The 24,711-nt window shown below is 36.5% G+C and overlaps 2 protein-coding genes across 6 annotated transcripts; both read left to right on the top strand.

Annotated features, from left to right (window-relative positions):
* The first annotated feature begins 1,301 nt into the window (after nt 1-1,301).
* Nucleotides 1,302-15,895, top strand: LOC148847212 (uncharacterized). Of its 2 annotated transcripts, XM_088948469.1 has the most exons (15): nt 1,866-2,005; nt 2,090-2,160; nt 2,633-2,719; nt 3,954-4,057; nt 4,349-4,399; nt 6,094-6,265; nt 6,382-6,702; nt 8,416-8,619; nt 8,728-9,237; nt 9,327-9,536; nt 11,695-11,883; nt 14,166-14,338; nt 14,678-14,830; nt 14,911-14,992; nt 15,071-15,895. In XM_088948469.1, the coding sequence occupies exons 3-15, from the start codon at nt 2,645-2,647 to the stop codon at nt 15,458-15,460; spliced, it is 2,634 nt and encodes an 877-aa protein (XP_088804595.1). In that variant the 5' UTR covers nt 1,866-2,005; nt 2,090-2,160; nt 2,633-2,644; the 3' UTR covers nt 15,461-15,895. The 2 variants fall into 2 exon arrangements, with proteins under 2 accessions (XP_088804594.1, XP_088804595.1); XM_088948468.1 differs by lacking the exon at nt 2,090-2,160 and having other exon boundaries at nt 1,302-2,005.
* Nucleotides 15,896-17,064: 1,169 nt separating this feature from the next.
* On the top strand, nt 17,065-23,675 carry LOC148847211 (DNA binding protein). Of its 4 annotated transcripts, none has more exons than XM_088948731.1 (6): nt 17,065-17,385; nt 17,537-17,582; nt 19,782-19,948; nt 21,779-22,664; nt 23,112-23,281; nt 23,417-23,675. In XM_088948731.1, the coding sequence occupies exons 3-6, from the start codon at nt 19,815-19,817 to the stop codon at nt 23,514-23,516; spliced, it is 1,290 nt and encodes a 429-aa protein (XP_088804857.1). In that variant the 5' UTR covers nt 17,065-17,385; nt 17,537-17,582; nt 19,782-19,814; the 3' UTR covers nt 23,517-23,675. The 4 variants fall into 4 exon arrangements, with proteins under 4 accessions (XP_088804857.1, XP_088804858.1, XP_088804859.1 ...); XM_088948732.1 differs by having other exon boundaries at nt 17,159-17,377; XM_088948733.1 differs by having other exon boundaries at nt 17,209-17,410.
* The last annotated feature ends 1,036 nt before the right edge of the window (nt 23,676-24,711 follow it).

Below are 24,711 nucleotides of genomic sequence, written 5' to 3'. Positions count from 1 at the left end.
AACTACCTGTTTTTTTTTTTTTTTTTGGGATAAATTGCAAAGACCCCTGCACTATGGGGTCTGTATCTAATACTCTCTGTACTTACTCATTTGTAACAAAGACTTTCTTAAACTTTTACTTCTGACAAAGACCCCCTAAACTTTTACATTGTAACAAAGACCCCTTTGTTAGTATTTTGTTAATTAACTTTAGAAAAGATTTTCATTTAACTGTTTAAAGCTTTTTAAATAAAAAACCACCATTTTATGATTTGTTTGAATAACTTTACCCCAACCCAATAATTCATAAAAATATTGGTTCTGATATGGTTAAAATTATGGTATATGTGTTTACAAACGTTCTCTCTGGCCACAACATAAAAGATGCAAATGGTTTTTTGGGTATTGTTGGACATTATTTTATTTATTTTTTGCATCCGATGACAGTATACAGATCAACTCTTCGCCAGTGAGATAGCGGCAACAAAGAGTGATGTTGAGAGAGAGAGAGAGAGAGCGAGCTTGGTATCAGGCTTGAGACTTGGGCCTCATTCTTAGGGTTGAACATGGGTTGAGCTTAGACCTAGGTCAACCACTCGACTTGCACTCCTATTATTATTATTATTCTTATTATTATCTGGTTATTGCTATACTATCTACTAAGTATTTGTTATTGCCGCTCTAATTTTCACTCATTATATGATGGAAACTATTAAACCGAATTGAACCAAATGAAATTGATGGTTTGGACATAAAAATGGTTTGTTTTCCTGAATTTTAAAAACCAAACCACGTCTATATGTATATATTATGTAAATTTTTGAAACTATATTTGATGATTAATGGTATTGACTTTGGTCTCTTAAAAATATTTTGTTCACATAGACTATACTTGTTATTTATGAAAGCCCATCCATATACTAAGGATTAATCCAATGCCCATTGAAAACCACACTACACCCTAATAAAACAGTTTGGTTTCGCCGGAAAAAAAGTTTATTTTGATTAATTTTCGTATCAAAATATTTTGTCTTGATTGTCAACCGTATTTCGCTGATTTGATATGAGATGTTAATCTCACCAAACCGGAATGTGAACACCCTGCGTGCTGCGTCCCTGCTACCCGATTCATAAACTTTAAGCTGTGTTTGGTTTGAAAGAAAAGTTAGGGAAACCTATACAACCCTTTCTTTTCCACCTTCTCCTTCCAACCAAACACAGCATAAGTTTCCGGCATATAACGTCATCTCTTCGTAACGTTTTTAACTAACAAGCAAAAAGGAACCGGCAATAACAGATCCGCAATACCCATAAAAAAAAACGACTAAAATGTAAAACTCACAGTGAGAGAGAGAGAGAGGTTCAAAGCCAGGTCGATTGATTCATTCATGCCGACGATCTCGACACTGCCACGGCAGCCACTGTTCGAAGAGCCGTCCGTCCTCAGGGCGCACCTATCTTACGTACGCCTCTCCCGCCATTAGCTTTCCTTGATTTTGTAATTTTTGTTCGTTCGGGAGGAAACAAAACAGAAGAGGAAGCTGAGATGGGAAGAGGCTCGACTCCTGAGATTCTGCCTCCGGCATCGGACAACAGTTGGGGTCTAGGGTTCCATTCGATTCGCGACAGGTTTCGGTTCAAGCGAAATCCTTTTCACGAGGGCCAGAGAAGCCATGACGAAGAGGGAGATGAGAAGGATCGTCGGTCGGATAGGCTATGGCGGCATCGCAATCCTAATCGAGTCGTTCGCAAGGGATTCCCGTTTAAAGCAACGTCCTTGTTCTATGGCGCGGTCATTTTCGCTGTTGTTGTATTTGTTGTGGCATCTGTAGTGTTACAGAATTCGATGGCTTCAGTTTTTAGCCAGGGCGGAGATAGAAGGATGCCATTTCGGAAGGTGCTGAGGTTTGGAACTTCTCTGCAATTCATTCCAACGAAGTTGTTGGATAGATTTGAGAAACAGGGCGGTCTTGATCGGATGCGACTGGAGGCAAGACTTGCCATTCGTCCACCTAGATTGGCGATTGTGAGTATTTCTTATAGTTCTTATTCTTCTTTGCTTCGCGTGCTTTTTTTTTTCTTGGTTACATTTAACAATTGTTTTTCTCAGCTGATTTAGTGGATCGTTATATCAAGAACGTGCTTAGTCTCACATAATTGAGCGCAGCTTGGTGTTACACAGTTATGTGCACTGGTGTTTAAGATCCTAAGACTACACTTTTATATATGCAAAGTATCGTATGGCTAGATGCCATTCTCTACCTCTCTATCTCTTTGAATTGCATGGGCTATTTGTTAGTTTCAGTTTCTGACACTTCATAGATACTTGTGCATTACATTTGAGGTTGTTTTTGTATGTGCATGATTCGCAGTCTAAAATTGTTTATATTGCACTCGACTTCCATATACCGAAAGCTTCTATACTAAGAAAGCCTTCTGTGATATAAATTGAAAAATTACTAACTTATTTTCAGATTACATTGGTAATTCCAATGTAGGCATTACCGATGTCTGTGCCAACAAATCAGTCTAATATTGAGCTGATTAAAAAAATCAGTCTAATGTTGACTGAACGACAATATTTTGCAAAGGAGAAGATCGTTACATTTACAATCTGCCATTGAATTAACTGAATTCTTTTTTTGAATCTCAGATCTTAGGAAATATGGAAAAGAACCCATCTTCCTTGCTGCTGTTCACTGTGATGAAGAATCTCCAGGGGATAGGATATGTGCTCAAGGTGGCGTTGCTTCTTCATTATGTTTTCTTTCTCATAACTTGCAGGGCTCATTTTCATAGTAGGCCATGCATAAGAGTTTCTTACTATTAATTAATAAACTAACAATGGAACTTTTACATCAATTTATGTATTGTTACTTCAATGCACTTAATTAATAAACTATGAAGGTATTTTTATTGAAGGCCACTTGCTGTACAGTAGGCCCTGAAATGAAAGATATTTTATTAGTTATTATTAGCATATTGGTTATAGGCAGCTTTTATATATTTTGTTTTATAATTATTTTCCTTTGCAAAATATTACACTTTACTTCCAACTTTTGTTTTAGGTATGTATATATAAGGATAAAAGTTAAAAATTTGTGTTTGCTTCCTATAATTAATTTATACCTACTACTAAAATAAAATAATTTCCTTCCAACCTCCAAAACATTAACGTCAAGTTCAAAATGGGAAATGAAACAAAAAGGGGGAAAAAAAAAGCTTGAGCATTGGATTAGACAGAGACAATAAAATCAGCAAAATGACAGATTAACATAAAACAAGAATAATCCATGTAAATTGTATCTCAAAGCCTCAAAAAAATTTTGTAAAGGGTTTAGGGTGGAAAAAGGTGAGAGTATGGGATAGGGGTGGATTAGGTAGTGTGAAGTAGGAAGAAAACCTTTTTGTTTTTTTCTTTCTTGATTTTTTTTTTCGCCATAGAGAGACTAAGTGTATATGAGTGATGGGTTTGTCTTTTCAACTTTCTTCTTATTCTTTTCATCTTTTGTAATTTATATTTTTAAGGAAACAAAATAGTTGGTCTTTTATATAAAGAACAAACTGGAAGAGTCATTCTTAAGGAATTTCCTTATATTCACTTTGATGTTATAATTGGCTTGGCCTATGCTATCTAATAATGTCATATTAGATCATCATCATCTCAGACTTGTCCTAACTATATGAGGTTCACTACATGAATCCTGTTTTGCCATTCCATTCTGTTCAGTGTCATATCCTTTGTTAATAATGTCATATTAGATATTCATCTATTTACCCACACTATACATGTATAGGCAGAAAATACATTATAATATCTAATAATGCACAGAAAAAATTTTAAAAAACTTGTAGTTAATACATACCGGAGAATATTAGTCATAAAATATGGCACCAAGTTGGTTCCTCCTATTGTACTTATTTTTACCATTGGCTCTTCCAAGCTTATTTCCTTTTATTGTGATATTCTACAGATATATGCAGTACAGGATGGTCAAGCACGTTCACTGTGGGAGCAAATAGGAGGCCGGCCTTCCATTTTAAGTCCAGAGAGAACTGTCAATGTTGATTGGTCAATGTAGGTTTAACAAGTTATTACTGTTTTGTCTAGTTTTCTTCTGCATGTGGCTGTGATGTTCCAAAACAAGAATTTTTTTTTTCAGCTGCCAACTTTTTCCTTTTCTTTTGTAACTCATTTCTTTAAAGGAGACTTAACTGTTTAACTGTATGAAAATTTCTAAATTTATTATATCATGTATTATTTTTATGCACTCTCAAACTTATTGCTTTTTGCATACATCTTTACTGTTAACTGCTTTTGCTAGTGGTTGCAAAGTGCAAATCGCTCATGATATTTTTGTTATTGCAGTTTTGAAGGAATTATTGTAGACTCTCTTGAAACAAAAGGCATTGTTTCAAGGTATGATTTATTTGGTGCAGTTAATCTAGATTTTCCATTTGATTCTTTCACCAGCATGCACACAATCTTGACATCTCATGGTTATGGAAAAGGGGGAGTTTTCTTTTTGGCAAGAGAAAAGAGTAAAGTGGGAGTTTTGAGTTCTATGAAACGCAAACCTTATTGTAACGAGTTTTGTAACTTTGAAATGTTATTACTATATCTTTAAAATGACAGTCACCTCAGCTTGTCAATGGAAAGAAGACTAAATGAAGTCATAGCCTCAAAAGTGAATCAAGGAAAGCATTGTTGTTCTGCATTCCCATTGTGAATTGAGGAAGAACAGTTGTGTATCATAAAACACATATCAGAATCCAAACATGCCAAAATATTTGGTTCCTTTCTCATGGCTCTTCAAGCCCAATCCTACAAAAGGAGATTGATAAAAGATTCTGTATAGTAGTAATCATTATTATCTTTGCGTTTTGATAGCTAATAAGTAATAACAAATTAATTAAAAAGAAAAAAATTATAAATATAGATTCTATTGAAACAATGCTTAAATACGAAAATATGCCATAAATTTGTTAACAATTTTGACCAAAATGTAAAGTTCATGTCCTATAAAGAACTCTCTCTATCTCCTCGAAGTCTTTAGACCACATAAAATCAAGTACCGAAGAGCACAGGTCCAGGCATACACGATTAATAGTATTTTTTATTCTTTTTGTTCCAAAATTTCCCATCACACAGAAAAGGGATATCTCTCCATACAGTCTTAGCATTTGGACCACCTGCGACAGATGAACTTGCTGCAAATAGTTCACTACTAATTTGGAGGACAGCATGACCGAATAAACTATTCCTAAATAATGGGAAGGAAAGCATCTATTATATGTAGTAAATCCAGGGATTCAGGCAAGGCACAAGGACCTTTAGATGTGTGAGACATAGTCCCCATTTTGGAGGGCTTAAGCTTAGGTTGAGCTGCTTCGCAATAGATTTTTAGGAGCAGCAGTTGGAAAGAGTTGAGGAATGTTTGGTGAGCACTTGGGTGCTTTTTTGATTAATAACTATGGTTGCATAAAGGGAATGACATTTCATGAAAAGAAGTGAAAAGAACACTTTTGTCTTATATGGAATGTTTTAAAAGGAAAAATGCCAGGAGCTGGTCCAAAGCTAAAAAAAGCTTGAGACAAGAGTCATTCAAGGGGATGAATGACCTCTAATTTTGTTTTTTTTTTTCACTAAAAATTGTTTTTTAGCCTTTTGTGCCTTGAAATTTGTGAAAGGTAAAAGATGCAGCGGGATAGACCTCTCAAACAGGTAATAAGCCTCAAGGAATGATACTTAAGCCTCATGATTTTTTCAAATTTTGAAAAAAATCAAATTATTATAAGTAGAAATATGTAGCATGCATAACAAGAGTTTATTTCTATGTAGGAAAAACATATAAATGAATAAATGATCACGTAAACCAAGGGATGAGAATATTAGGATCTTTAAAGAAAACCATTGCATTCTTATAAATATTTTAACAACTCTTAATAAAGTATATATTTTAAATAATACCTCAAAATGTCCTTAAATATGTTGAAGCATAGATACAAGTATATGTATACAAACATATACATGCATATAGAAACAAAGGTATCTCATGGTCTGTTTCTGTGGTATATTTTATTTTAGATTAGTGAAGTTTATATGTTATGCAGCCTTATGCAGGAGCCGTTTTGTTCTGTACCAATGATATGGATAATTCAAGAGGATACCCTTGCAAAGCGGCTCCCTATTTATGAGGAGATGGGATGGGAACGTATTATTACTGAATGGAGAAGTGCTTTTGGCAGGGCTGATGTTGTTGTCTTTCCCTATTTTTCTCTGCCGGTAAATTTTCAGGCTTATAAAAAATTGCTTTATTACAAAGACATCATTGCTAATTAATCTATTAATAGGACATTCTTATGGAATTCCTTTTTATGATTTTTTCCTACCTCTTGCAGATGTTGTATAGTTTGCTTGATACTGGGAACTTCTTTGTAGTTCCTGGATCTCCAGTGGATGCTTGGGCTGCAGAGAGCTATACTAGGTCCCATTCCAAATATCAAATAAAGAAAGACCATGGATTGCTTAATGATGATCTGGTGATTTTAGTTATTGGGAGTTCTTTCCACTACAATAAGCTCTCCTGGGACTATGCTGTGGCCATGCATGTCATAGGACCTCTGCTGATCAAATTTACAAGGAAGAAAGAGGAAGGAGGATCATTTAAATTTGTCTTCTTGTGTGGAAACTCAAGTGATGGATATAATGATGCTTTGCAGGTATTAGCTATCAAACTGAAGTTACATTTTTTATCATGTATGGAAATAAATATGGGAATACTATAATTTGTTGTTTTTTCCTTGACTATTACGAGATCAACAAGATTTTATAGGATAATAAATAAAAATGCAGCACTAGTGCACTCCTTTAGAGGAGAAAAAGCTGAGCCATTTGGCCCAGCCATCCATAGTCTAACAATCACTACAAATGGATTCCCAGGAAGAGTAGACCCACAAATCAGCCTCTAATATTTAATTTTACATTATTAAGGAGGCTAACATGGTGGCCGGGTGCCACCTAAAATAAGAGTCTTATGTTGGGAAGGCATAAACATGAAGACCAATACTTACCAAAATTGGGCCACCTAAAATATGAGCCTTATATTGGGAAGACATACACGTGAAGACCAACACTTATGAGAATCTCCAAAAAGGGAAGTCCCTATTGGTATCTCTTGTTCATCATATCCTTTCTTTGTAAGGCAAGTTGTGAGACTACATACTGCCTACCAATCTCCTGTTCTTTCATTTGAAGTATTTTGGGATTTTCTTTTTCTTTATTAGGCTGTAGGTGGAGTGCTCCTGGGGATATCAAAAGCATTTTCAGCTCTTCGTTTTCTCTTCCAAGAAAGGGGCAAGTGGCTGTGGAGAGGCACTAGAGCAATTCTTCTTTGGTGTGTGCAAAGAGACAAATGCCAAAATTTTCAAAGAGAAAATACAATTGAAAGAAAATATCATTGAAAACAGTTTCATGTAGGTGGTTCATTGGGGAAATTAGCAGATGGCTTCTACTTTTCACTACTCATGACATCATGTAGTAGTTGGCTGGCTTACAATGAAAACGGGGGATCATTGCATTATAACATGGATTTAGAGACATTAAAAAGATGGCTGGGTTATTGGGAATCAAATACAGGTGGGCACCAAGAGCAGCCAATTATATGGCTGGCGCACTTGCAAGTCAAGGAGTGGATGGAGATGGTTGCATTGGGGGATGATCCCCTGGGGAGAGTTGTAACAAAAGAAAGGAAAAGGAAGGATGGGTAGCAGTTGCTGACCTAATGATAGGGATACTTTATCATAACTTGTACAGCATTCTTTAGAGCATAATCAATAAAACTTTTGACCATTATTGGTAAAAAAGGCTAACATGGGAAAAACAAAAGCAGGAACAATAGAGATGGGGCTATAGTTATCAAATGCAATATCCCAAAGGAAGCGTAGGTAAAAATAATATACATAACTGATAATAGGTTATTGTAATTTTGTTCTGTTTTCTGGCACAAAATTCTCATGGGAAAAAAAATTAATTTGTGTTATCTCTTGTTAGCAACTTCTCTTTGTATAATTTTGTATCAAATAAATTTACAAATGGAACAAAAAGGTCAATTTAAAGGATGTTTAAGAGTTATTGTTTCCCTAATCCATGATCTTAATGTACAGGATATGAAAGGGTCTATCACTCCCAAGGGTCCACAGAAATATTCAGGGTTCAATTCCAATTGTGCTTTAGCAGATTTTATTTAGTTATATGCTTTTGTCTTTATCCTTTGGAAACAGCAGTGCTGGCTAACAAAAATGGTTTTTATTCAGATTTAATATTCCCTAGATGTGTTATTATCATCTTATTGTAGGAGCACTATCTTATTTTTCTCTTCTTGATGACTATTACTTTGAAGTGTTAATTGATCTCATATTTTTTTTTTGGTGCAGGAAGTTTCTTCACACCTAGGACTTCCTCATGATTCTTTAAGGCACTATGGTATTGATGGTGATGTAAATGGTGCTTTTTTAATGGCTGACATTGCTCTATATGGATCCTTCCAAGATGAACAAGGTTTTCCTCCATTACTGACCCGGGCCATGGCCTTTGGAATCCCTGTGGTTGCACCTGATTTGCCCATCATAAAAAGATATGTGAGTTTAGGCTGGTTTATCTTATCCTGGTCAACTTTAATCTAAAAGCTTGGTTGTGTTTTTTTTTATTGTGTTTCTTACTTTGTATAAAACAATTATGAATTACAGGTTCTTGATGGAGTTCATGCCTTAATTTTCAGAAAACATAATCCTGAGGCATTGTTGAGAGCTTTCTCTCATTTAATAACAGACAGGAAACTTTCTAAGTATGCCCATTTGGTTTCTTCCTCCGGAAAGTTGCTTGCTAAGAACATGATGGCATCAGAATGTGTAGCTTCTTATGCAAAGCTTCTAGAAAATATACTTCATTTTCCATCTGATGCATTGTTTCCCCAGCCTGTTTCTCAGTTTCAGGGACATGCATGGGAATGGAACTTTTTTAGGAATGAAATGGAGAGAGGTACTGAAATCCTGAATTTTGGTCAAAATACTAGTTCCAGGAGAAAAACCAGTGTTGTGTATGTCCTGGAGGAACAATTTGCTGGGAAAAATAATGCACGGAATATCACAGACAATGAACCTGAGATTCTGACACAAGACATCCTCACCCAGCTAGATTGGGATGTTTTGGGGGAAATAGAAAGCTACGTAGATTATGAGATGCGGGAAATGGAGGAGGTATGGCGATTGTTTCTTTTCTTTTCTTTATTTATTTTTGTTTCCAGTGGAAAAAACACTAAAGTACAGCATTGTGTGTCAATCTGTAGCTTGAAGAAAGGATGGAGAAAACCTCAAGGTCATGGGATGGGATATACCGCAATGCCAAGAAACATGAAAAACTTAAATTTGTAGCAAATGAAAGAGATGAAGGTGAGTTAGAAAGGACAGGTCAGCCATTATGTATTTATGAAATTTACAGTGGAGCTGGAGCCTGGCCATTTCTACATCATGGTTCTCTGTACCGTGGGTTAAGTTTGGTGAGTTTTGTTGACTCTAAAATTTCTAGGACCATTCTTTCCATCACTGATTTCCATGTATTTATATCTCTTGTAAGTTCTATCTTATTTCATGCCATTAATTGCAACTAGATGCCAAATCATGTCTATGGAGATTTGCTTTTTTTTTTTTTTCTCTTTTATTATGCACATTGTTGAGGATTTACTGTTATTTAGTTAGTGTTATTGGACCCAAGGCCCATTATTTTAGTTCTCTTTTAAACTGGTGTTTAAGTATGTTGACAGTATCCGCCCTATTGAGGGCATGTTTGACACTGTATGTTTTTAATTTCTTAAGTACAAAAGTTAATGGGAGAGGTGGCCAGATCATTACCGGCTTTCTCTTCCCTCTTCTCCTTCTTCTATTCTCAAGAGACTTTCTTCTTCTTTTTTCTTTTATTTCTTAAATCTTTTTTTGTCTCTATTAATTTCTAGTTGGTATCAGAGCAATCTTTAGAGATTCTCGAGATTGATCCATGCTATCCTATATCAGCTGATTGCATGGAAGAATAGAGGGTTGATTGTTGGTTCAAGAAAGGCCTTGTTCTTGGATTTTTTTGGTGGATTTCAGACACTAGGTGAGTGATCTTGTTGAAGTGGACTCTTTGATTTTGAGTTGGAGGGAGGTGCTCAGGATTTTTTTTTTTGAATTTCTAAGGAATTTGTACAAGTTACGGTTCGGTTTCTAGCTGTTTCTGGGGATCCTAGTGTGATCGATAGCCATTTCGTTTTGCAGAGAAATCTCTTTGGATTAGTGTTTTTTGTTTTTTGTTTTCAGAAGAGTTTTGGGCTGTCCGGAAGGGATTAATCTGATCCTGGAGGTTATGTTTTTTATTAGTGTTCTATGCTGTTTGAGAAGCTATGGGAGGCAGTGGAGTTGAACAAAAACTGATTAGTGACCCTGGACTGGGTGTGGTAGGTGCCAGTGATCCTTTGGGGTCTAATACTATCACATTTTTTTATCAATAACTACAAATTTCATTAATAGATAAAAAAACAGAGTACGAAAGAAGAATCAAAGGAGGAGAGGTAAACTCTCTTAAATCTCCTCAACAGTGTTACAACCGATCCCAAAACAGTTGATTCCTTCCCACCCCTTGTTTAGCTAGTACATCAGCAAAAGCATTAGCAATTCTTTTAACCCACATTAGTCTCACATCCATGTTTTGTGTCAGACACTTGGATTTCTTCTTTCACTTATGTAGTTCCAAAATCCAGCTTCTTCCTTTTGTAGCCATCCCACCACCTACTTTGAGTAAACTTCTACTGTTAAATTAGATGGTACAAACTATCACTACAGCTTTGAATCGCTTTTTGGTACTATCACTATTGTTAAACTAGATGATACAAATTATTTGGAATGGTCATAATTAGCCAAGATGGCAATTGGTGCACATGGAAAACTAGGATATATTATTGGTGGACAGAAGCAACCTAAGACAAATTCTTCTTGACAGGTGCAAGAAAATTACATGGTGGTAATTGGCTATGTAACTCTATGCTACCTCACAGAGTCAAAATGCTGCTAGAGCTTATCAGTTAAGAACTCAAGTAATTAGCACAAGACAGGGAGATAAGCCTCTTGCTGTATACTTTTCTGCCTTGAAAACTTTATGGCAGGAGATAGACCATTTGGAGATTATAGTTTGGGAGAGTACTAAGGATGCTTCTACCTATCAAAAGTTGGTGGAGAAGAACAGAGTGTTTGAGTTCCTAGCAGGGAAACACATTCTTTCCTATGATAGTATAACTCTCTCAGGCATATACCTTTGTCTTTAGAAAAGAGAGTAGGAGGAATGTTCTGATGAGAAATCCTGGCATTGAGCAGTTGGCTATGGTTAGCACTATCAAACCTAAGCCTAGTGGGTTCAAACAATTTAATTTATTATAGTTTTCTAGTATTGATGGTATGGTTACAACAATTTAATTTATTATAGTTTCTGTTGCAAACATGTTTTTTTGATAATTAGTTTCTGTTGCAAATATTTGAAATCCTAATATTCCTAGTGTAAGGATATTCTTGGCCTCCTTTTTTTCTGCAAGATGAATATTATTTGGTCTAGTTAAGCATTGAACGTGATGAATTCTTGCACTCCATGTTCTCTTAATTGTTCTTACTGTCCAATCTCTTTATCATCAGTCTACAAGTGCTCGGAGATTAAATTCAGATGATGTGAACGCAGCTGGCCGGCTTCCTGTACTGAATGATACATATTACAGGGATCTTATATGTGAGCTTGGGGGCATGTTCTCTATTGCAAATAGAGTGGATAATATTCACAATATACCTTGGATTGGTTTTCAGTCGTGGCGTGCTGCTGGAAGGATGGTATGCAATTTTGGTGGTCTGGTGCTAATATTATTCATGGATCTAGAACAAGTTTGATTCAAACAATTTAAACACACACATATTTATAGCTCATATTATATAATTTGTATTCGGGAAGCTTTAGCAAGTCATTTTTTGCTTAAATGATATGCAATCACTGTTTCTAGACCTTACATTATGCAGCCTCTCTCTATCTTCCCCTATGGCTCTGTATAATCAACAAAAATCTATATTTTCTTTACAATTACCTCTGATGTACTGATGCAGGGTCAGAAATATGGAAGAGATCCTCAACAATGACCTTCTGTCAAGGCTGTTTTCTTAAAATTGGGCTTGTGTATTGGATTTGAACTTGGGCCACTTATTGGGCCTAATTTTGGACTGAAAATTGGACCTTTTGGGCTTCCAATAGGTTCACTGTTGGGCTTACAGATCCCAGAGGTCCATGTTGGCAACTTATGATTTTTAAGATTCAAGTCACATATTGCTATCTTTGATTACTAGGAGAACAATAAGAGATTTGGCCCAGGATTACTATCTTTTGTTTGTAAATTAGGTTTAGAAGGAAATGGTTTTAATAGGGTAATAGATAGGAAGAGATACTTGTTGTGCAAGATATCTGACAGGTTATTGGCACCAATGCGTTTCATATGTGTTCTGTTTCTCCAAGAATCAGAAAGCAATCCCCTGTTTTTTTTTTTTTTTGAAACACACACACATAAAAAAAAAACTGTTTAGTGGAGATGCATGTTGACTGGGAGTTTAAAGTGCTTTGGCTTTTTTTTTTTTATAATATTTTCATGAGAACCATATGACATCTCAGAAAAGATTCATTTTTTCAGGTTTCAATGTGCCACATCCCCTTGGCGATTCAAGATCAACAAGGTGATCCAGAAATGCCAAATTGACGATTCAAGAAACCCCCTCTCACAAGTCCTAAGATGTAATCATTACAGCAATATTTTTTCCCAAAAAATGGCTTCCAAACATGATTAAATAGTGTTTCTATTTTTTTTTGTGATGTGTCAAGCTTGTGAAATGGAACACTCATGAAACGCATTGGTGCCAAACATCCATAGGATTTAGGAAATCCTTCTTTACAAATGGAGCAGTAGTAGATGTGTGACACTGAGAAGAATTTGGATGTTTTATTTTGTTCCTTTTGAGTGCAAAGTTTATATTTCTCCCTCATTGACATATTGCTCATGCATTAGAAGATTGCATTTACTTCTAACCTCGGATCCAGATAAGAATAATCTTTCTTGCAGGTGCTGACTAGTAAGGGTGTCAATGGACCGGTTTGGACTGGACCCCATCCAGTCCAAAATCAATTTGGACGGATTGGACAACCAATACGACATATTGGATTGGACCTAGTCCGTCCATAATAAATTTATATTGGATTGGGTTGGATTAAGACAATGCCTGGTCCATTGATATAAGATAAGAATATAGGTGTCAATGGACCAGGTCTGGGTTGAAACCAATCTAAATTAAAACGAATTTGAACAGATTGGACAGTCCATACATTGAATTGGACTGGTCCAAAATATTTATTGGATTGGATTGGACCTGGTCCATTTGTAATGGACTCACATTGTACTGGATCAGATTGGACCATATCCAGTCCAATTGACACCACTACTGACCAGCCAATATACCCCCTACTGATCATCGGATCAGATCACTACTCTCACCACAATATATATATATATATATATATCACTTCTCATTGTCCCATCATTCCCTCATCATCTAATTACTCCATCATCATCTCTTGATCAGCCACAAATTTTGCTTATTTTTCCACTTTTAACTAACCTTACACACCTCCATAGCCATTTACTATCCTATCCCATTCATTCCCTTACCTCTATCTTAGCTTCCATCACCTTAACTGTAGGATCAACATGGCATCTATGACCTGTACCGTACCAATCTCTTTGCTGTTGTTAGTGTGCTTCCAGTTACAGATATAAACAACATTAGATATAGGTAACAAGTAGCTGCTACAAGTGTCTGACGTGAAAATCTTGGACACTTGAAAAACAATTTAAACATTTCTATATACATCACTTCTATACTTAAATTTTAAAATTCCAAAAAAGGAAAAGTAAAGAGAAAGTCATGTTTTTTTTTTTTCCTGTGGCTGTCCTGGTTGATCTTGCTACTCTTTTTATTGTTTGGTCTAAAGAAGCAAAGTTTCCTTGAGAGTTTTTTAATTTTTGTGGCTTCAGCAGCGAGCAGCTTACAGCTTCATGTGTTGTTTGTTTCTGAAACAGGTTTCCTTATCTGTTAAAGCTGAAGAAGCACTGGAAAGAACTATACTGGCCGAAACGGAAGGAGATGTGATCTATTACTGGGCCAGATTGGCTCTAGAAAGTCGAGTTACTGAGGGAAACAATATACTTACATTTTGGTCTATTTGTGACATATTGAATGGTGGCCACTGCAGGTGTGTAATATAAAAAATTCGTTGGAGTTTGATGTAGTTATTTGCACGAGTGGGCAGGGAATGTTGTACTCTAAACTTTTAATCAACACATTAAAATTCTAAATGTGGAATTGTATGGCTGAAACTAACAACCTGAGCTAAAGTGGCTTGCTTTAATTTGTGGTGTTTCCAAATTGATGCAAAATAAAATGCATTTAAGTATGTGCTATATTGCAACCTTATATTAGAATTAGTGGTCATAGATTTGTATTTGTATTGCTATTTAATTGACAAAGTACTCATTTGTTTTGCCCAGACAAGTGAAGAGTGTAATATCATTTTATTTGAAAATTCGTGCAGAGCTGCTTTTGAAGAAGCCTTCCGTCGAATGTATGGCTTACCTTCACATATTGAAGCTCTACCCCCCATGCCTGAAGATGGTGGCCACTGGTCTGCACTGCATTGTTGGGTAATGCCAACACCATCTTTTATGGAATTTGTGATGTTTTCAAGGTAGGTTGTGGATATCCTGGCAGTATCTCTCAAAATTTAGGATTTGTTCATGTTTTGACAGTTCCGTTACTGAATTACAGGATATTTGTTGATTCACTTGATAGCTTGGGTAATAATTTGAACAAGACCGCTACCTGTTTACTGGGATTATCAGAGCTTGAGGTAATCTACACGACCTGTCATAATTTATAGTTTTAGTTTTTTGGGTTATTAAATTATTGGTTGTTTTATGATCAACAGAAAAAACACTGTTACTGCCGGATTTTGGAGCTCCTGGTCAATGTCTGGGCTTACCATAGTGCACGGAAGATGGTTTATATTGATCCACATTCTGGTTCCCTTGAGGAACAGCACCCTATTGAAGAACGGAAAGGGATAATGTGGACAAAATACTTTAATTCTACGTTATTAAAGAGTACAGATGAAGATCTGGCAGAGGCAGCTGATGACAAGGACCATCCACGGGAGAGGTGGCTGTGGCCATTAACGGGAGAAGTGCATTGGCAAGGGATTTATGAGAGAGAAAGAGAGGAAAGGTACAGGCAGAAGATGGACAAAAAGTTAAAGACAAAGGATAAATTATTACGCAGGCAGAAACATGGATACAGTCAGAAAACACTTGGATTATAGGAATCTCAAATCTCATTCCAGAGGTTTAGTCTAACCACTAACCAATTTCATCAATCAGCATTCAACTCATTCTTTTTCATCCTACTGGGAGCCAAGAAAGATTGTGCAGATTGAAGAGAATCATTTTTTTTTTTTTTTAATTTGCCATTCATATTCTTTCTTCTTTATCATCAATTTTCTGCATCAGAATTGAAATGAGCCATGGAAGGATATTCAATCAATTCAAGGGTCCATTGCGAATCAAATGGGGCCAAGAAAATTTTCTTTCCATGCAAACCTTTTTTTTTTTGTTTTTTTTTTTTCATTTTTATCATTCGTTTATACTCTGTAGGCACAAATTGAGCTGTATTCTTTCCTAACTGTATATACATTCAACATTTTTAGAGGCAATCTCAATGAAAATATGAATTATGTACTTTGCCCTTTGGTCATTGGTTCATCCTTGCTTTGTACACCTGGAAAAGGAATGCATGAGATTGTATTATTACGGTTATATAATTAGGTCATATTTTGCATTCAAGGTTTCCGTGGGATTGTGGGAGACTTGAATTATTATTGTTTGAAAATTCTTTTCATAGGGTAGAAAATTATTCAATATGTAATTTTAATTGTATTTTAAGCTTCATTTTTTTTTTTCAAAGCATTGATGCTCCTAATTCTTATACTTCCATGTATCAGCCTATTTCAAAAGTTGATCCTTGCTAATAAGCTTTGAAGTTTGGACATTTACATATTCCCTAATTTCTAGTATTTCTTGTATCGGCTATATGATGTAATCCAACAGCAAACATTTTTGTGTGTAATGGGCGGAAATGGGCTTAGCAAATATTTTTGAGTATAAAGGGCTGGATGTGGATGGTGTTGGTGGTTCATTGGTATGTTAGCTGGTTGGTTCAGCATTGACACGAAATCGATTCTCGCAACCGATAATTTGGGGTAATAAATGAAAATTGGGAAAAAACACTTGGGATATGCTACCCATGAATTGTTCCTTCTGAGTCAGTCCCCATCTTCTGCCCACACAAACTCTGTCCACATCCATCCACATAACATCACAGCCACACATGGAGAACATCTTATCCTTCTACATAATATTATGCAGGGAGAGATTTTCCCAATTCACAGGGATAATATGTTGTGGATAGATGTGGGCAGGAGATTCGAGTCGTTCTTACATCCCTACCTACGGAGCACCACTACGTGTATTAGGAATGTTTTCATAGGAGATATTCTCAATGCGCAACTGTAATGTCGTAGAGATGTAGGAACGAGCAGGATAGCATATTCAAACCCCAAAAAAAAAACATAAAACGAATCAACACTTTAAAAAAAATCATCGGTAAAAAGGGTAATTTAGAGATTTAGAAAAACTTAAAATAGTCAGATGACTTCAAAATTAAACGGAATGCTATCAGAGCGGGTCTTTGTCGGAATCTGAAATTTCATGGGTAATTACCTCTACTCCTAGTCCCTACGTGCAGGATAGTAATCTGTGGTTTACCCTTTTCATTGAGGAGTAAAATCAAGATAAATCCACCAAGAAAACCGTTACATTGGAATCTTTTAGCTCTTTTGTAAATCTAATTGTACAGTGTAATACACCGTTTCAATCCCCAGACCAATACGAGAGTTCTAATCTGATGTTGTCCTTCATCTCCCTCCTGTATAAAGTAATACACTGTCTGACTGTGGAGTGTGGATTATCTTTTTCTTGTATCCCTTAAAAATTCATCATTGACCATACATCTGGAATATGATGTTGGGACCCATCTTTATTGGGATCCGCATTTGAAATCTGAAGAGGGTATAAGAAGACAAATTTGTATGCCTCGGCATGGAACGGGATCGTTAATGGTGTTGGTGGGTTTGTACTGTGTAGGACAGACGTAGCCGCTCAGCACTTGTCCAAGAACTAAAGTAAAGCTGTAAAGGGCATCTCATACTTACATAGTTACAGTCTTCTGTGTTTACTCTTTAATTACGATGAATTATGAAATATGAATACGAAAGCTACATCCTCCCAGCTCCCGCTTCCACCCTGCTAAATAATATTGTCACTTTCTCTGTTCCGTGCAGTTGCAGGTCGAGGGTTTATCTGTCTCTGCCTACTTCAGAAACCCTGGTATGCATCCACCCCATAACCAGTCGTTTTTCTTTCTGTTTATCTGTTAATGCATTTCGGGTCATCTTGATTCTTGAAATGCGGTGGAAGTATAGTTCTGTTAGGTGTTATCCGACTAGAAATGCTACTAAGATTTTTAGCTTCTTGAGGATTTTCTCTCTCTTCATTTGTTCTTTCTTCCTATTGAAACTTGAACCAAGGATATTGGGTGTCAAGCTCAATCCACTAAACTTACAATTGGATGCTTGAGAATTCTTTTCTATGTTTTCTGGTTGTTGTTGAATCGTTCTCTGCCTACTGAGGAAACCCTGGTATGTATCCGGCCATAACCCGTAATTTTTCTTTCTGTTAATCTGTTAATGTATTCGGGTCATCTTGCAATGCGGTGGAAGTATATTCTTGTTACCCGACTAGAAATGCTACTAACATTTAGCTTCTTTACGTCTCTCTCCGTTTGTTCTTTCTTCCTATTGAAACTTGAACCAAAGGATACTCGGTTTCAAGTTCAATCCACCAAACTTATAATTGGGTTCTTGAGACTTCTTTTCTATGTTTTCTGGTGGGTTGTTAAAGATACTTTGGTGGGCTCATTCTTGGGATATTTCTTTGCTCGATGAGTTCTACCCCCTCTTTGTGGAGGTTGTTCCTCGAAGAAGTTAGTTATTGATGATGATTTTCTTCTCCTACAAGTCGGGGTTGATAATAAACGGTCCCTCCTTGAATATCAGTAATCTGCCTTATTTCTGTAAGAGTTGCTGACTTGCTGTATGGGTTTGACCCAAAAGCTGGAGATGCGAATTCTCTAATTGAAGAAGACTATGGTTTGGCAAGAGGAAGAATGAGAATAATAAGTATTACTTCCATATATGAACTATTTTGGGTTTAGCAGCATTACATTTGCAATCTGTTTATCTTATAGATTATTAGTATTTAGTTTAACTCCTTTCCTTTCTGGGAATTCCTCCTTGTGCAACTACTTAAAGTTTTTTCCCCATTTAAAAGAAGCAATTAGTTCTGCGCCAAGGGTGGGCCTTGGTGCAATAGTTGGGTTGCTCCATTGTGATCTGGGTTCAAATATTGGAAACAGCCTCTCTATATGTGCAGGGGTAAGGCTGTGTACATCTGTCCCTCCCCAGACCCTGCATTGGCAGGAACCTTGTGCACTGGACTGCCTTTTTCATTTTCTTAAATCATTTGAAAGTACTTAACCATCAAAAAAGCCTAAAGCAACTAGCAATTGCGTAGTTGTTGTACCAATAGTAGACTGATCATTTGGTGTACAGCAGAACTTGTAATGGGTTCAAAATATGAGACTGCCACTGCCTGTGCCAAATTGACCCTGCTTAGGTGGCTGTTACAATCCATTGGTTTTCTGATATGGACCTTCCCCATTTTTTGGTGATATACACACATAGAGGCTAGAGCTTTGCTAATTGGGCTAAGAAGAACCTGACATGCTTGCCTCTTCGACCTCTATTTATGGAGAAACCACAACCATGTGTCCAAAAGAATCTCCTTTATGAAGGCAATTATTAAATTGAAAAATTGAAACCATGGATAGCTAATATCAATTGGGGAAATAGTCATGCAAAATAGGGTTTAGGGTTTATATGGACTGGGGGATTGAGCATTTCCAATTCAAAGTCCCTAATCTAGTGGACAATTCAGATTCTCCATATTGTCACTTGACATGGCAAATATAGGGCGGGTTGTCTAGGAAATCTCCCTGCTTGACCCAATTGGGAAGGTCCCTGTGACTGGTATTTCAATGTAGAAGGGGAAAAAGGCAAAGCTATACACCTTCTGCCATTTCATTTTGAGGACAAAAGGGGTAATTTTTTTCTGCAATTTTCACATTAATAATTTAATACCAATGCAACTAGTGTATGAAAGTGATCTTGTTTAAATTTGTAGAACTAGATCTCTATTTAAACCTATCAAGTTGTTGGTCTCACTCCTATGAACTTATATGGGTTAGAGGTTGGTTTACCAAAAAGTACATTAGATTTTATGAAAGAAAGAAAAATGGTTGTTATGTTACTGATCAGGGAAGAGAAAAGAAGAAACTGGTTAATGTGTGGTATGCTGGTTAATGTTGCCATGGTTCCATTACTGCTTTACATATAAAAGAAGAAACTGGTTACTATATATGGACCTCTATCTGTAAGCGCTTCAGAAATTGGCTGTTGTTACATGTAGTTTGGGCTGAGAACCTGGTGAACTGTCCACATAATGCATACCGTAAAGGCTAGCTGGGTTGGCCGAACCTTTGCCCAGGCAAAGTGCAATGATTCTGGAGAGAAAAAGTCCCGGGTTCGGCGATCAAAGGAGGAAAGGAAGGCCATGGTTGAATCCTTCATAAAGAAGTAATTTCTATATCCTTTCTTGTGTTTAAGATGCTAACTTCATTTGCAGCTTAGATACTGGCAACTTATTGTTAAAACAAACATGTCCATTGTCTGCTAGAACTTTCAGTTTCCACAGTTTATTTACTCCATATTTACTTATTGATAGTAACAAGATGAAAGAGAATTTATTCATGAATCATCAAACAAATAAAACATAAAGGGTAGAAAAAAGTTAAAAAGAAATTCAATAAACTCCAGGCTATCACAAAATAGCCTCTCATGCACCCTGTGGAAAAATCAAACTAGTCTGGCCTGAGGTCCAATACAATTTGCTTCTTCCTACCCAGCTTCTAGCTTAAAGAGTCAGCTAGGGTATTGGTGGATCTAGTAATCCAGTGGAACAAGGTATGCCCCTTGCACCAATGGTTTAGCCTCTCTAATACAAATATCTTTTTTCAGTACCTCTTGCTTCAGTAGATGGTCTTTAATGCTGCAGTGTATATGATGAAAGGGGAGTCAGAGATTTTAAGTGGACTGGTAAAGATTCCCAATCATACGCTCACCTTCCATACATGCTGCTTATGATAGTTTTCCATAGACTGGTTTGCACCTTGATGTACTGCCATAGCTATACTAAAATTAGAAACTCTACTATTTAATTCTACCTGTATTTTATTTTGTTGGCAGTCGCAACAGGAATGAAATGTTGAAATTTCAAATAAGACTTTGATCAAGAAATTAGGAGAAAAGAATCATCCAGCTCCACAGTAGTGTTTCTTGGATCAAGAGAAAGCTTCACACTTTTGTAGGATCAAGGGAAACTAAAGATTTCTTTCCAGAAGTTTACTTTGAGATCATAAAGCAATGACATAGGTGTTGGTCCTGCAGCCCTACAATTGAAGCTGAATTCCCAGAATGCCTCTAATCAGTTTTGCATGGAGAAGGGCAGGAGAATCAAAACTTGGCGTGTTTCCAGGAATCTGACTTCACAATAAGAAAAAAGAATCCACTGACAATTTATAGAAAAACATAACCTATTATACTCCATTTTTCTTTAGAATTATGACATTATATTACCTAAAAAAGGTATGGAACTTTATCTTTGTTACTTAGTTATTGTTTCTAGTAAAAAATGACATTCATCGTCTATATTAGCTATTCATTTATGTCAAGTAAGGAAGTAGGTAAAGGAAAATGCTATATTGAAGTGTCCATCGGGAATCCATTTAGTGTTGGAATCCCACGTGTCAGACAAGGACACTGCATCCACTTAGGAGAACCCATGCAACACTACCCATAAGCTATAACTCCTTCAATAAAAGGCAACTAATATAACATATAGTTTTATCCCTGGAATACCCTAACTACTTAAACTAGAACAAGCAAAGAAAAGAAAAATTAGCAGCTGATTGACCCATCCAATGCAACCATTCCCCATCAAATTCAATGCCAATTCCCTAGGGAAGCTCCTCTGCCAATCTCACGTCATCATTTGACTACCAAATTAGGGCATTGTCTGTTTTGCCCTTTGCTGTGCATCTATATTTTGAAAACTTTTAACAAGTCCTGATTACATTAAATGAGCTCTTTGTATTCATATTATTAGATGAAAAATAGAAAACCAATTGATTTGATTAATATTTCCATTCTATTTTTCTTTTTTATTCAACTTGTGGTTTGGGAATTAATTTAAAAATAAATATTCATTTGCCACAACTTCCTTGAGTATCTAATTGGAATTTCTCTGGCTTGTTTGGCCATATATTATTTTCTTCAACTTTCTGCTGTTCAGTTATTCTAGAACTTACAGTTTGAATCTTTCTGTTTTTGGATAATAACTTGTTTCAGGTACCAGAGCAAAAACAATGGGAATTTCCCTTCACTCAGTCTCACACACAAGGAAGTTGGTGGATCCTTCTACACTGTCCGGGAAATTGTCCGAGAAATAATCCAGGAAAATAGAGTCCTTGGCCCTGCTAAGTTGACTTCAGAAGAGCAAGGCACTGATCAATTCTCCAAACAGTATCCATTAGGATCAATTTCTACAGAACCTCAACTTCAGTTTGATGAAGTCCATTTAGTTTCCATTGATCATCAGACTATTGGTAAGGAATCGGTTTCAACTTTGAGAGGGGAATCTACGGATCATGGAAGTCAGAGTTCCAACAATAGGACATATATTAATCGGACTTGCATAGAGGAAAAGCATGAAGAATTTAATGAATGGAAACCCTTAGAACAAGGGAATGTCACAGCACAAGTGGATGATGAACCTGTATTTACAGAGGATCAAGTGACTGAGAAAATGGAAATAGTGAAAAATACTGAAGTATCCACTGCTAAAATAACTCCTATAGTGGCAGATATTATAGTAGAGACCTTTCCACTAAAATCTGCTCCTAAGCCAATTAATAGCATGGATGGGAGATCACAAGAAGCAAGGGATTTAACTGGAAATCTGGAGGAACAGGAAACTGAGGTGGAAGCAGCATCAGGCCATTCCTATCCCATATTCCAGAGTATTGACTCTGAGGAGGATAATTCTACTGGTTTGATCAATGCAAATGCTGCAACAAGCCTTCAAGATCCACCAAAGGAAGGTATAGGAAGCCCTGGAATTGGAAAAGGCATTAGTAACAGCATTCTGGAGGGGTCAAACCTAACCAATGTATCAAATTATGATACCCCCACCTTGCACCTCCCTGATCAAAACTGTGAAGTTTCAAGAATTGAGGTCAGTTTTGGTGTTATTTCCATTTTATCCTGTCATATTTTTCTGTTTTGTATGCAAAATATTCTAGATCATTGACAACAATAGTAGTGAAAATAGAAATATATAAATTGCTGCTATCACCTTAGAAAATTCATGATTTCCAATTCCCATGCTCTACACATTATATGCCAGTAGGTTAATCCTGTAACCATTCTGTTTGTGAGCTACTTCTGGGATGGGTCATTGTCCACAATCATACTTACGTGGAATATCCCTATTCAACCCATTGTATGGATCTTTATTCCTTTTTCTCAGATTTGATACCAAAGGTCATGACAATATGTACCACGCTAAATGCGGCCCCAAACAATCTGGCTTAACTGGGTAGGGAAGTGCACGGGCCAGCATAGGCTTTGATCCTGCAGTACTGAGTAGCTATGCTTATTGTTGTTTTATGTGCTTTTGCAGCCTAAACTTGCTCCAAATGAAATTCCTACTCAGAGTATCAATGCTAGTACTACTCGCAGTACTCATGGGGAATCACATTCTCAACCGGTGGTAATTGGAGAAAAGGCTGGTATCCAACATAGTCGCAGCACTGAGGATGGAATTTGCTCCACATTAAACAGAACCAAACTGTAAGTGTTTCAAAAACAAAGTCCAAATTTATTAGATTTTATTCACAAAGATTCAATAATTCAACTGTTTCAGGAGCAATCCTTCTATGTTCATTGTTCACTAAAATATTTCCTTTTGTATATTTCGTTGAGCAGTGAGTCATGGAAAGGAGAATCCAAGAAACCTGCAACTAATCCAATTTGGGCTGTGTTTAAAGCATTCATTGATTCCTTTGTGAAATTTTGGTCTGAATAGAGTGTATCTTTGAAAGGGATATTATTTTATATGATTGTATGGCCATAATCATCAGGCTTTGTAGATTCTTTTATCAATTAATGATGCTTAGATTCTCTGATTGTGCAGAATATTGTTGACTTGAAATTTTGAATAAAAAGGCAAAGGTTTCCTTTGGTCTTTCATGGTCTTATGGAGCAGGCCCATTTAATAGCGAGTTCAAAACTGTCTACCCCAGGTGTAACTTTGTGCTTTTTCATCGGCTCCATTGTTGGAAGCTGATCTGTCATTATGACGTATTGTCCAGGCACAACCAGCATCAACCAGGAGATGTCCCAACCAGGATACCTATTACCTACAAGCACTGCGTTGAAGACCAAACAACCTATTTCAACTAAGAGTGATCAGTCAAAAGTATCACTGGATGGGCTGCCATGCCCTACGGGGGGCTATCCAATTGGACTAGCTAATCCTGAGTCTAGTGGAGTTTTGACTTGGTTCAGAGAACCACAACATCAACCATCAAAGCCCAGACACTGTCCAAACTGGTGGTGAGTTAGTTGGGTCAAAAGAAGTACCAACTCTTTTGCTGAGATTAGCTAAACAAAGGGGTCAATAGGGTGTCATTGTTTTGGTCTCATTCGTAATTTTCGTGGTTTGCCTTGTGTTTGGGAGAGATAACAAAGTGTCCAAACTGGTGGTGAGTTGGTTGGGTCAAAAGAAGTACCAACTCTTTTGCTGAGATTAGCTAAACAAGGGGTCAATAGGGTGTCATTGTTTTGGGCTCATTCGTAATTTTCATGGTTTGCCTTGTGTTTGGGAGAGAGAACAAATTTACCTCTCCCCACCTTTCCTTTTTAATTAATGAATTACACCTGTTATTGATTAAAAAAAAAGTTATTGGTATTTATGAGTTTTTTTACCAGGTTGGTGTTGAACCAGAAAATTTATTTGATAAATCTTCTCTATTCCGTTGTGGAAAATGGACTTTTCCCAAAAGTGAATATTTATTTTTGGGGGAATGACGTTCCTTATGTTCGCCATAAACATTTAATGTTCTAGAATTTTATCAGCGGTGTTTCTTATAAATTTTAATATCGTAAGTTGTCTTCAGTTACAAAGAACACAAAAAACTGTGGCAATGGTGCAAGGGCCAAGAGTTTTTTTCTTCTTTTTTTCCAACGCGGAGGTTTGAGTTTGGGGAGATGGGAATGAC

The sequence above is a fragment of the Nelumbo lutea genome, chromosome 6 (assembly GCF_056320005.1).
Source record: "Nelumbo lutea isolate HS-2025 chromosome 6, American lotus-T2T, whole genome shotgun sequence".
Classification (NCBI taxonomy): domain Eukaryota; kingdom Viridiplantae; phylum Streptophyta; class Magnoliopsida; order Proteales; family Nelumbonaceae; genus Nelumbo; species Nelumbo lutea.
This window is presented reverse-complemented; position numbering and strand designations above follow the sequence as displayed.

Excerpts from the sequence above, each read along its gene's own strand:
- LOC148847212 (XM_088948468.1), top strand. The coding sequence starts at position 1,526 with ATGGGAAGAGGCTCGACTCCTGAGATTCTGCCTCCGGCATCGGACAAC. Across the intron at positions 14,831-14,910 it reads GAATTTGTGATGTTTTCAAG|GATATTTGTTGATTCACTTG; the intron begins GTAGGTTGTGGA and ends ACTGAATTACAG. Across the intron at positions 14,993-15,070 it reads TGGGATTATCAGAGCTTGAG|AAAAAACACTGTTACTGCCG; the intron begins GTAATCTACACG and ends TATGATCAACAG.
- LOC148847211 (XM_088948731.1), top strand. The coding sequence starts at position 19,815 with ATGCATACCGTAAAGGCTAGCTGGGTTGGCCGAACCTTTGCCCAGGCA. Across the intron at positions 22,665-23,111 it reads GTGAAGTTTCAAGAATTGAG|CCTAAACTTGCTCCAAATGA; the intron begins GTCAGTTTTGGT and ends GTGCTTTTGCAG. Across the intron at positions 23,282-23,416 it reads ACATTAAACAGAACCAAACT|TGAGTCATGGAAAGGAGAAT; the intron begins GTAAGTGTTTCA and ends TTCGTTGAGCAG.